Here is a 13,169-nt window from a genome sequence, read left to right as displayed (position 1 = left end):
ATTAGGTATAGTAACTTTTAAGTGTGCAAGGGCCAAATTTAATACGGGGGAATTAATTTGGGCAGCTTGCCGTAATATTGGGCTATGAAAGGAGATTAACAGCCTCTTTCAGAAAAACAAAACAGGGTTTATTGATGGGAACAAATTTAAAACACAAGTAAGATTAATAAAATAGGGACCAAGAAAAAAAGAATAGAAGGAAAGTTATATGACCTGCAATCACACCACCGCCCAGACTCAGCAGTTCCCAAAAAAGCAAACACCTGTGTCCTGTCTCTCTCCCTCACCCCAGAATGAATGAATCTTCCCTTCCTAGTTCCTCTCTCCCTCCCACAAAGGAGAGGTCCTTCAAGCTGATTGGTTGAGAATGGTCTCTTTCTGATGTCAGTAGTATACCAACAGTCACTCAGGGCCGGTCAAGTGTGGCCTCCATCCAATCATCCTTAAGTGGATACTTAGTCAGTTTCTCATTCTCACCCAATTCAAACAATATTAAATCAATCAGTTGGGGCTGCTGAGTGTCTGCCAAATTCCATTATTTTATCACAAGTCAAAGTCCAATAAAATATTTGAAATATTTTATGTGAGTTTCAAGCATCTAAAAGTCAGCACTCCATCTTCCCAAGGCCCATTAAAAGGAAATGGATGAGCCTCAAGACCATGATAAAGGGTAAGATGTTCAGTTCATAAAAGAATATTGTCAGGGGCAGCTAGGTGGCACAGTGGATAAAGCACCAGCCCTGGATTCAGGAGGACCTGAGTTCAAATCTGACCTCAGACACTTGACACTTACTAGCTGTATGACCCTGGGCAAGTCACTTAACCCTCATTGCCCTGAAAAAAACAAAAACAAAGCAAAAAGAATATTGTCACAAAATACTGCTAAGTTGTAAGGAACAATATGCCAAAAACACAAGATAGCCAAATGATTTGCAAAAAGCCAAGAGACACCATCAAGCTAGAACACTGGAAAAAATAACAGATTTTTAAAAATTTATTTTAAAATAAACATGTGAAATTGCTTTTTAAAAGCTTGAAAATATTATTATAGTGCAATTAAAATATAATTTTAAATAACAGAGCAATACACTGAATGAAAAAAACAGGAAACCTGTCTCTGAGTTCCAGCTTCATCACTGTGTAACCTTGGGAAAGTTACTTAACCTCAAAGGACAAGGTTTCCCTACCTGTCAAATGAGTCTCAAAATGCCTACTTTGCACATCCAGGAAGTTGTTGTAAGAATCAAATTAGCTAAATGAGCTAAGATTTATTTGAAAAACATAATACGTAGCCTTGTCCCAGGGTTATTAACCTTTTCTTTTCTTTTTTCTTTTCTTTTTCTTTTGTTTTTTGGTCATTTATCCCTCTAGCAGTTTGGTGAAGCCTATGAAACCTATCTCACACTTGATGTAGGTCACTGTATAATACCTCCCCCATTCTCCATAATGGTTGGGATTCCCAGTTTTGTTCCTTGAAACAATTTATGGGTGTTTTTTAAATATTAAAATATAGTTTTCATACCCATCATCCTACAAGATAATAAACAGGTCAGAGACATCAGTAATATCTCCTACAATTTGTTCACCCAGATCAGAGAGGGCTATATCTGCCTCTCCTACCAGAAGTAGGTACCTCACAGAAACTAGATCAGAGAATGGATAGGAAAAACACAATAAATTTATTTTGTCCCAAGAAGAAAGAACCATGATCATTTTGGAGACCTCACCTCCTTAGAAGGGAGCTCAGAAACCCTCTCCTTCTATGGGTTTTTTAAGGTTTCTTTGCCCTTGGGTTACTGGGCATTGTCAATTTCAATAGTATGATACAGAAGCAAAGGCAATTTAACAATTTCAGTTATAACAAGTATGGAGGAAATACTGAAGCATCATGAGAAGATTACAGGATTCCAAAAAAAGGGTTTGACAAGGATGAGGATGCCCAGATGTTATCATAAGATAAGGACTTACAATCCTGAGGGAAAAGAAGTCACTAGGTAAGCTCTTTTATCGGCTAGCTATCTAGGTTCAGTTTGGAGTTCAGCTGAAGGACATTTTGGTTCCTATTAATCCAGGGTTTCATAAAAAATACTTTTGGATAAGAAGGCACCTCCATCAAATCCAGGTGATCCATATATTCATATTAACAGTGTTTACTCCTAAACCCTAAGCACTTGGCTACAGGTTTTATAGCCCACCATCACCTCTGAATAACTTTACAATTCCATTTTCTTTTCTTAGTCTCAACAACTTTTCAACCACACCCACCTCCCCTTCATCCTTGTACCTCCTCCAATCTGTTTCACAAATTTGCTTCACCTGTCATTCCACTTTATCAATTTGATTAACTGTCTACTTGTTCAACTTATCATTTCTTAGTAGTCTTGTCTTGCCCATTACTTTCACCTTCTAGAGTCTACCTCTTCCAGTTCTATTCCCTATCTTTCTTAATCCTCCTTAGTTGTTTTATACACTTATTAGTTGTCCTTGATCCTGCTCTTATTTTTAATCTAGAAGTCAAATCTGGCTTGCTACCTTGGACTAGAGAATGGTCTTCAAATTTTCCTAAATTTCTCCAAAATTTTGCCAAATTTTTCCTACACAAAGTCAACCCATCACCCAGTTCACTAGTTTAAAACCATCCACGTGTCACCTACATGAGTTCCTTCTCCTTTTTACTTGGCTTCCATTCTTCTTGCTTCTCCCACAGAAACCAGAAATAGAACTTCCAGAACATTTCCCAAAACTTGTCCAAGCTTATTACCACCCCCATGTTCTAGTGGCTCCATGAGCCTAGATGGTAAAACCAGACAAGCCTGGAAAATGTTGTTCAAGATTATGAAGTCTTGGGCAAGAGCCCACGAGTGTCCACCTCATTCTCAATGCTGCTCAATGCTCAGGACACAGAGGAGAATGACAGGTTAGGGAAATGTACTGCTGGCTAAGAAGACAATGTCTGCGAACAGGGTTTGCTTTGAGACCCACTGGAAATGTAAGACTTTCAGGCTCTGGGCCCAGGGAAGAACAGTCTTAAGGTTGCCAAAAATATACATTTGCCCAGAATCTTGCAAATCTAATCAAATGAGCTTTAAATTTTTTTAAAAAATAAGGGTAAGAGAAAAATACTCCCTATGTGTCTCCAACAATTCAATTCAAAAAATACTCAATAAGGGCCAGAAATCAGGCTAGGTAATAGGGAATGAAAGCAAGAAACAAGCATTTATGAAGCACTCACAGGGGCCAAGTGCTTTACAAACAGCACTTCACTCTATTCTCACAACATCCCTCTGATATAGTATCTCTATTCTTATCCCCACTTTGAAGCTGGGGAACTTGAGGCAGATAGGTTAAATAACTTGGCCAGAGTCATAGAGCTAGCAAATTTCTGAGGTCAGTTCTGAACTTGGGTCTTCCTGGCACAGCGGATACATTGTGTCATCTCCCTGCCTCGATAGGTATACAAAGTTAAGGATTCTTTGACAAGGCTGAGCTGAGGAGGAAGAGAATTTCAGGCCTAGGGAAACAGCTTCTTCAAAGGCATGGAAAGGAAAAGATGAAATGTTGTCCATGGAGAAGCCATGGCCGGATCGGTTTGATGGGCTGTGTTCAATGCCTGGCTGTGTGATCCTGAAGCTCTCAATGGCCTTCGTTAGCTTATGACACTTAACATCTCTGTGCCCCCAGACAATTTTCACAAATTCTAAGTTACACGTCTATACGAAGAGAAGTTGTTTTCCTATCAGTAGCTCCCTATGCCAATAAAATCACAGGTCCAGACAATAAGAACCACATGAGAGATTTCTTGGGCGTGATATTTGGAATAAATGAAGTTCTAGTTTTACTTAGAATGTAAATGCTCTCTAAACCTTGAAAGAAGAATGAAAGGAGATCTAAGGGAATACGTTCCAGATGCTTATCCTATAAATAAACTGTATTACCTACCTCTGTGATTCAGTAGACTATTTCTTTTTGGGACCACAATCCAAAAGAGCCCACAAACTTTTCCCATGTTCCAACATGTAATATAAGATTTTCAAATAGTGAATAATTAACCCAAATTTTAGGTAATTGGACATGATTGCACATAGAGAGGAGATTAAAGTTAAATGTGCTAAGCATACCTGTATTTTTTAATTTTCTACTCATTAAAAAAGTCACAGCTAAACTATGACAAAGAGCTAAAAAAATCCTTCCATTTACTTCTGACTAATACATCAATCTTCTGTAGCAAGACAAAGAAAAAATACATATTTGTCATAATCAGCAGTTTTAAAACCCCTCCGATAAGTCATTTCGAAAAGCCACACTCCGTTAGTTAGAAATGCTCATTAAAAACATCAGAAAAGTAAAAGAATGGTGAAGTGCTCAGGGGAGGTGGTTGCTCCTCCAAAGCCTGAAATCGATACTCAGAAATCATTCACTAACGACTGTGCTATAAAGACTATGACAGACAGTGGGCAATTCTTCACCTCTGAGCTTTAAGAAAACTATTTCTGGAGCAAATAGGATACTTACCATGAATGAAAATGGAAGTACGGTTATGCCTTTGGCATCCTAAGACCTTGTTGACTTCCATTGCATGAAGCATATTCTTAGGTTCAGAGTCAAAGGCAGAACTACTTGTCGCTGGAATAGACTGAGACCTTGACCGCTTCCCCATGCCAATTGGCCATTGTACCAGGCCATTAGCAGAGGCCACGGCAATACCCCAGTAAAGTTTCAATCTCATTGATTTGATGTCACCTCCAGCCATTCAGATTGCCACCTATGCTATGGGACTCTTGTCCATGGCCTCCTACAAGTTCACCACAGCAAGTCTCCCAAACATGTGGCAGGGCTTCCTTGCTTTCATGTGACATTAAGAGGATACCCAGGGAGGATTCTGGCTGCCTACTAGTCATCCCCAGTCCCTCTTCTCTTCCTAGTTCACTTTTCCTTGATGACATCTTTCACCCAGGTTGCTCTTCAAGATTCCTCATTTGTTTTATGCTTCAACCTGTTGATGTTGCCTTCTGTATAAAATCCATGTTTAATTCTTCAAAGACTAGTATATCCCATGCTTTGCTGCCTATAGCCTCATCCATAGACTGTTGATATTAAAAATATGGGCTTTCAAGCTTGGGGGGGGGGGGGGTGTTAAAGAGCTTGGCAATCTTCCAAAGGCAATGAAGCCCACTTTCTTCCCCTTCTTCAGCACTGGGCCCAATTCATTACCCATCTCTATCCTCTGTCTCAGACTCATATACTGAGTACTATGGGCTGTTCATGCAAACATTTTGAAATCTAGGCAATAGACATTCTTCATCCATTTCATCTCTTCTGTGTCAATAACTGCATTTTAATTTTAACTAACTGGCTGGTGACAGGCAGTGTCTCCCAACTGACTCAATGTATAGATCCGTTCAACTTAATTTAAACCCAAACTGAAGTAGAAAACCCTAATATTCTATAAATGTTCCTACTCTATATCTATTGGGAATTAATTCAATGTTATGTGAAGAATTTTTAATATTTAAAAAGAATATGAACTTATGTAAAAGGGGAGGGCAGTGATTTGAAAAGACTATGTTTTAGATATTTTATTACCTTCTCATATCTTTTAACTTAGTTTTGTGTGAGAATAGAAAAGAATCCTGGCCTTGGATTTAGTATCAGTGGTGGAATTAGTGGACAAGGAAATCCATTCAAACCTTCTGACAAGGTAAGAAATCATTTTTTTTCATTGACCCTTAATGACAAAAACCTTACCTCTTATGAAAGTTGATTGGAACTTCTTTTAAAAGGCATTTTATCCTTTTTAATAAAGTATGCAGCTTTGAAACAAGTTATGCATTTATTCATCAGGAGGATAAAATTGCATTATGTTGCTTTAAGATATGCTGACATGAATGTAACAAAAACAGATTTGAACAGTACAACTGTAGGGAATAGATCTCACAAGAACCATATCCCTGCTAGATAACTCGATTGTTGTGGGGCTTTGTTCTGTTTTGGTTTTTGGAGAAAACTTCACAGACAGTTTGTGTTACAGAAGCTAGTAAGTCACTTGTTTGGAATTTGAAATACATTTTCCCATAGAAACAATGTTATACAATGAGGTTCAGTTCCAGTAATACTCATAATGTACCAGAAGTATAAGGACAGAATTATAGTTATCTACAACCTAACCATCATAGAGAGCAAGGTTCTGAGGGGAAGATGTGTTTAAATGTCCACCTTGGGGTGCCAGGAACACATTTCTCCCCTAGTGTAACCCCAGGAACTAGCTCTCCTCTTCCTCTCCCCTCACATGCCCACTGAGCACTAGGCACAGGGATCCTACCAACTTTGAGCCAATAGTAATAAACTCCTGCAGCCCATCAGTGTAGGGAATGAATGAGGGGGAAAGTGAGATAGAGGATGGGGAGGAATTTAGTGGGCACTCTAGGGTAAAAAGCAGGATGAAATGGAGATGAAAAGAACAGATATGGGGGCAAAAATGGGCAGGGATGACAACGGTTTAAGTGAAAGGAATAGTATTTAGTAATTCCTTTTCACTCTTTCCCTCTCTTTTACGGGCATCAGCATAAGGAAAAGGGGTGAGGGGAGAGAGACAGAAAGGTAAGATTTATCATCCCTCCCCTTCAACCTCAAACTTGTAAGGGAAACATATAAGTAGAACAATAACTAAGGAGGGACAACTTGAGCTTTGTCTCAGGGTGCTGAAATTTAGGGAGTGTTGCTAGCACTTCAGCCCCAGCATTTAGAAACAGGTGAGTTTAGCAAATAGCAAGAATAATAACATAAAATTAGAAGCTACCAGATCATTTTCCCTACATCCACACATAAAATAATTTTTAAACAAGTGATCTGTCCCTGTACTACCCTGCTCCCTTCCCAATCTTCAGCAGCCTCCTCACCGGAAGTCTTATATAATAATGTTTCTTCTCTCCATGGGGCCTTGTATTCCAGGGTCTCTTCTCTCCTGCCTACTGAATTTGTCAGAGAGAATTGATTTGAGGTTGTTCCCAGGCACGTTTTGTTTGAGGTTGTCCCCAGACCAGGTTGTCCTTGGCCCAAGTGGAAAAATAGCACTGTTTCATGTGTTAATCCAAGCAATAGTTATAGACTATTTGCGAATATATACCAGATGCAAAAGTTGCTTTTCGCTCCATTTAAATATGATTTTGAAGATGTCATTTTATTTATTTATTTATTGGGGGGGGGGGTTGGGTTTTTGCAGGCAATGGGGGTTAAATGACTTGCCCAGGGTCACACAGCTAGTAAGTCTCAAGTGTCTGAGGCCGGATTTGAACTCAAGTCCTCCTGAATTCAGGGCCGGTGCTTTAACCACTGCGCCATCTAGCTGCCCCAAAGATGTCATGTTATTTAAGGAGCATTTTAAGTGTTCTACTCTCTGGTGGTGATTCTAGGAAGACAGAAGTCATCATTGTATTTTTAGCAAATTGGTATCAATCTAGAGTTTTTAAGATTCAGAGTTGTCTGGAACAACAACGAAAAAAGTATTGTGGGTTTTCTTTAATTGTTTTGGCCACAGTGACATGCACCTCACCTCACCTTGCATCTTCCCTTCTACCATAGCTGACACCACTTATTATCTCTCGGCTAAAGTTTCTACCTTAGTCCCAGTTGTGGTGAAAAACTGGTCATTATGGAAATATGGATGAAATCCGAGGAAATGTTATTGGTTACTTACCCTTTCTGAGCAGCACAGACATCCTGTCACTTTCTTTTTCTTCTCTCCTCTTTATTTTTTTAAAAGGGAGAGATGAAAGAGTGCTTAATGTTCTCAGTTTGATTGAGAAAATTTCCTATTCAGAGTAAACAAATTGCCTGATGGAAAAGATGTCTGTGAATGTTAGTGTGGTTCCACTTCATTATTATTTTCAACTACAAGGTTCAATATATCTGAGGGCTTCTAATATTACAAACAAACAAACAAACAAACAAAAATACCTATTACTCTATACTTCTTCCTCAGTGATAAATATGAGCATTTTATGAATGTTGCCTAATTACATATTTCCAAATTCTCTAAATGTCTAATGAGATAAATTATTTCTTATCATTTATTTTGGTTAAATGTCATGACATAGCATTGCATTTGTATATGACCATAGGAAAAAAACACTCCCTAAGAAACAACAGAGCTCATTGCAAATTTAGGTGAATATTTCTAGTATTGTCAAAATGGAGTAAAAGTCCCCAATTTACAGAAAATAATTAGGAATTCTCCCGTTAGCCTCTTTTGAACTGGATGTAAGCATCTCATCACTGTGCCACTGGTGATGGCAATGAAATAATGAAAGAGGTCAAATGGCACCATTTCAGTGATGGGCATCCTTGGAAGAAGGGCTTCATCCCAGGAGAAGTCAGCTGGAGGCATGTGGCCTGACCTCTACTTTTCTGCAAGTTTAGATTGGGTCCTAGCACTATGCTTCCTGAGCCAGAGGAGCAAGTAGAAAAGTGGGAAAGTAGTCAATTACTTCTTTTATCTACACAAGGCTGAAAAAAACTATCTGAATTTGGGGGCAGATGAGGAAAAGATGAAAAGAATGATAGGGTTAAGTTCATCACATAAAATTCATGTTGACCCAAAGTATGAAACTTTAATCTGGTCTAAGCCTTTTTTCTCTTTAGGGAATGAATTAATTTGGAACATTCTTAGAAACTTGCCATATTCAGTTTGTTTACTGAAAACAGATCATGTCTTTTGTTACTAAAGAACTTTATAAAATTACTTTTAAAAATACAAGTAGCCAGAGATGTTTGATCATCTGAGATATATGATGGTACTCGTTAGAGGATTTTTCATCCTAGAATGATCGCTTAACCTCCATGTGTGTAAGTTTTATTTATATGAACAAACAGCATCCTCATAAAGAGAAGATAAAGAGCACACCAAACCCTAGTTATAAAAAATGTGAAATTTTGATAAGAGAAAAAGTCTAAAATGTTTATAAAAGTTGTGGGGAATATATTTAGTCTGGCTTCTTTGAGAGGTCTATAACTTTTTCAGTCCTGGGGAGCTTCAGATGTTGAGCAGTCCTACCGTAGACCCTAATTTCAACTCATTTTCTAGACTGTGGATGAACCAATTTCTACTTGAAAGCAGACCACTAAGAGTTTATTATAACTGTTGGCTGGTCTAATCTAATAAGATTTAAGGAACAGAACCCCATTCCCCTTGAGGTTTATCCAAAAGTATTTACTTCATTTTTAGATTATGTATCAGATGTATTGGGTTTGGTAGCAATTGGGTGCTGAATCAGATCACAACACCCTTCCATGCATGGCTTAGTGCAGGACCATTAAATAGCTGACCGTGGTCTATACAGAGCAGCCCACAGCCTTCCCAAGTGAAGCCAGAACTGACCCCGTAGGCCTAGTAGATGGTCTGTGACAACTACTGTGACCAAACACTGTCATCACTGGCAAACCTGGCCATGGGCCCCTCCCAAGCTCCTAGTCTGGTCTGTAGATGGTGAGCAGAGGCTTCCTGGCTGGGCTCCTACTACTCAAAGCCTTTCTAGTCTAAGAGGCTCTACAAGAGCTTGTGAACAATGAGCACAGTCTGCATGACCCCAGATTAGACTCCAAGCCACCATGAGTCCTCACAGATGGACATTAGTGGTTATGTATGTACACAAATCTGTAGACATTTGTACTAACACTGCAATTAGAGGTCTTAGGAAAACCAAGTTAATCCACAATTCTGCAGAGAAGTGAGCTGAATATCACTGTCCCACACTCTGCATGACCTTCTAAGTAGTCCTGGGTTAAATCCCCTGTTTAGAAGATACTCAAAATTAGCATTTGCTCACCACGAAACTGAGATAATTAGACATACATTGGAGAAGGTGAATTGCCTAGCAGTATGCAGCTTGAGAATTAAGATGTCATTCTTACAGTGATTCTCCGAGGGCAGCAAAGCATCATTTTATTTGCTTATCTTTACATATTCATGTGACAATGCTTTAAAGTTGAGGTCTGCAAAATTTGCCATTATGCAACATCCATTGGTTACTATTCAAAATCAAGAGAATTGATGATTGATGCATCCTTTACTGATGGAAAAATGTCTAATGATGGATACTGAAAATTCCTCACTCCAGGAGTAAACTCCCTCCTTGCTCCATTTTAGGAAGAAAGACTGAGTCACAAAGTTCTAGGGAGGAAAGGGGACAAAGAAGGTTTCTGGACCTCATGCTCTCTAATCCTACTCGGGAAGAATCTGCTTTCACAGCCACAGTAAAGCAAGCATCACTCCCACCCAAATGACAGAGCTGCTAATTCCAAGAGGATCTTTTCAGCAGCAGGGTTAACTGCTTGGTGCTGGATGTTGGAGAGAAACATTTGTGTGGTTTTTTTCCATAAAGTTTAAACAGGCAAACTCTATGTTTGGCAATCATACAAAAAACTGGACAGTCATCAATAATGGCAATCTGAGTGTTTGAATTATTATTGTTGTTGTTGTTGTTGTTGTTTGTCCTTCATTCTCAAAGAGGACCATGACAGATATCATGATTTCCAATGAATTGGATTCAAGTGAGGAAGGGCTGTGCAAATTACCAGCCTCACTCTCTCCTCCAGAGCCATCTGGGTCCAATGGCAGGCTATATATCAGGACAACTGGAGATAGCCCTGGATGTTTTAAGGCAATTGGGGTTAAGTGACTTGCCCAGGGTCACACAGCTAATAAGTGTCTGAGAGGAGATTTGAACTCTGGTCCTCCCAACTTCAGGGCTAGTGCTCTATCCACTGTGCTACCTAGTTGCCCCACATATAGAGACTAAAGAAATACACTCGTACTTCCCCAGAGATACCTTAACTATTAGAAGCCTGGCACAGAGACAGTTACCAGCAACAGAAAGGAAATCTCAGACATGATGATTATGAACATTGATTCTCAATCCATCCTAAGCAATTGTTCCAGTTTCTCCAATTCAAATTTTCCTCTCAAATAGAGATTCGTTGGGATATCAGAAAGATAGGAAAAAAAGATTTCTTGAGAAAGTTTGAACACATTTAATTTCAGTAAAGATTGTTCCAAATGAAAGTGTAGGGGGTGAGTTTGTAAACACAGCGTCAAAGTGGTCCCATGGTACCATGGATTGCAAATACTTCAGAGGGTATTTTTTCAGTCTCACCAAGCACTGTGACATTAGTCAATTTAAAAAGAGGATCATTTGAAAAGAACATGTGTTTTCTTCATTAAAAATTAATATTCTGTCATTTATCCTCTATGGTCATGACAATCATGTCACAGAAGAGAATAAGAGTTAACAAGGAGCCATTATCCAGACCTGAGTACAGCATGAATTATAGTGAAATTTTCTATCTACCTACTAGACCACCTAAAACACAGACATTTCCCTTATTTTGTACATCCTGACAAATATGGATTTTTAAATGTTTCTCAACTAATACATGTCTGATAAGTTAAAGATTGACCCAATCCCAGTTCTATACATGATTATTAAACAAAAAAAAATGGTTGGGGTGGTGAGTTCTATAACTTTCTGCTAGCAGCAATTGAGAATAAGGGTGGCATAAATGGAGAGTATGTATTCTACAAATGACATTTGGTATAGATTCTTTCCTTGGTTGTCTCCCTTTTAGTGAAGAACTTCTACAAACTTGAATTGTCCCTTAAGTGACTGACCAGTTGCTAATCCTGGATAATGAACTTAAGAAGACACTCTACAACTTGGGTTTAAACAGTATGGCCAAAGTAGCCTGTCTGATTCATTAAGGTGACACCAATTCACCAGAAGGAACTTCAAAGGTCATCAAATTTCCCTCCCCCATTTTGCCAATGAGAAAATGAGTCACAGATGTCACACAATAAGTAGCAGGACCTGAATTCAAATTAAACCCTCTTATTCCAAATCCATCACCATTGGACTTTGCCATAGACTGATATGTGTTCAATGATGTTAAGGAATTCCTCTTCAAGGGAATATTAATAGGAAGAGGCAAACTCACCTGAAAAAACCACAACTCTAGGCTATATATGACCATAATGTTTATTATTGCTTACTCCTCCAATTATGATGTACACTCTGCATAGGTCTTGGAGCAATGGAAGTCACAATTACACATCATTAAATACCTCTGAACACCTCCTTTTACCACAGTGCTTACCAGTAGGAACAAGTTCTAAGTCCCCAACATATTGATGCATAGCTACCCCATACTGCAAGCCTCAGGCTACCCTGCGCTTATTCTGCTCATTTTCAATGTAGACTTTCCTCACCAATAAGCCATCTTGGCCAAAGCTGCAGCAGCCCAGTAAATACCCTTACAGGATTGCTGCTCCAGTATGCCACCCTGTAGTCCAGGGAGTATCCAAGACTAGTCTCTTACATATTATTCAGGGTCCTGCCTAGACTTTCTTCATTCTCTTTCACTCAATACTCTCTCCCCTTCCCAACCTTCCTAGCACTGTTGAGGGCACCTCCATCTTCCTAGTTATTCAGGTTCACAACTGTAGTATCATCCTCAAGAAATCCTTCATACAGCAGCCAGGTGGCTCAGTGGATAAAGCACTGACCCTGGATTCAGGAGGACCTGAGTTAAAATCCAGCCTCAGACATTTGACACATACTAGCTCTGTGATCCTAGGTAACTCACTTAACCCTCATTGCTCCACAATAGATAGATAGATAGATAGATAGATAGATAGATAGATAGATAGATAGATAAAAATTTGGGTGCAGCCAGGTGGCTCAGGGGATAAAGCACTGACCCAGGATTCAGGAGGACCTGAGTTCAAATCCGATCTCAGACACTTGACACTTACTAGCTGTGTGACCCTGGGCAAGTCACTTAACCCTCATTGTCTCACAAAACAAAACAATAAAATGAAATGTAAGAGGAATAAATTACAAGCCTTACACTTGGGTTCAAAAGATTAACTGCAAAGTACAAGAATCTGAGAAAGGTCCTGAGGTTTTAGTAGACACAAGATTTCTATGAATCAACAGTGTAACAGTACAGCAGTAGAAAACAAATGTTCCCTCCTCCCAGCTTCCTTCAAGATTCACCTCTGACCCTGCCTTTTGTGGAAAACTATTCCCAGTCCTCCCAGTTCTTAGCACCTTCCCTTCCCATATTGTATTCCATCTACTCCTTAGAGTTTCATTTGGCCTTTGTTCTCAGTCAACCTT

The 13,169-nt window shown here is 39.1% G+C and overlaps 1 protein-coding gene across 1 annotated transcript in view; it reads left to right on the top strand.

The window, feature by feature from the left end:
• LRRC7 (leucine rich repeat containing 7) overlaps window positions 1-13,169 on the top strand; it is a 574,557-nt gene that overhangs the window by 534,809 nt on the left and 26,579 nt on the right. The window contains 1 exon segment of the mRNA XM_044002921.1: window positions 5,606-5,698. Coding sequence (XP_043858856.1) covers window positions 5,606-5,698 — 93 coding nt within the window.

The sequence above is a fragment of the Dromiciops gliroides genome, chromosome 4 (assembly GCF_019393635.1).
Source record: "Dromiciops gliroides isolate mDroGli1 chromosome 4, mDroGli1.pri, whole genome shotgun sequence".
In the NCBI taxonomy this organism is placed as follows: Eukaryota; Metazoa; Chordata; class Mammalia; order Microbiotheria; family Microbiotheriidae; genus Dromiciops; species Dromiciops gliroides.
This window is presented reverse-complemented; position numbering and strand designations above follow the sequence as displayed.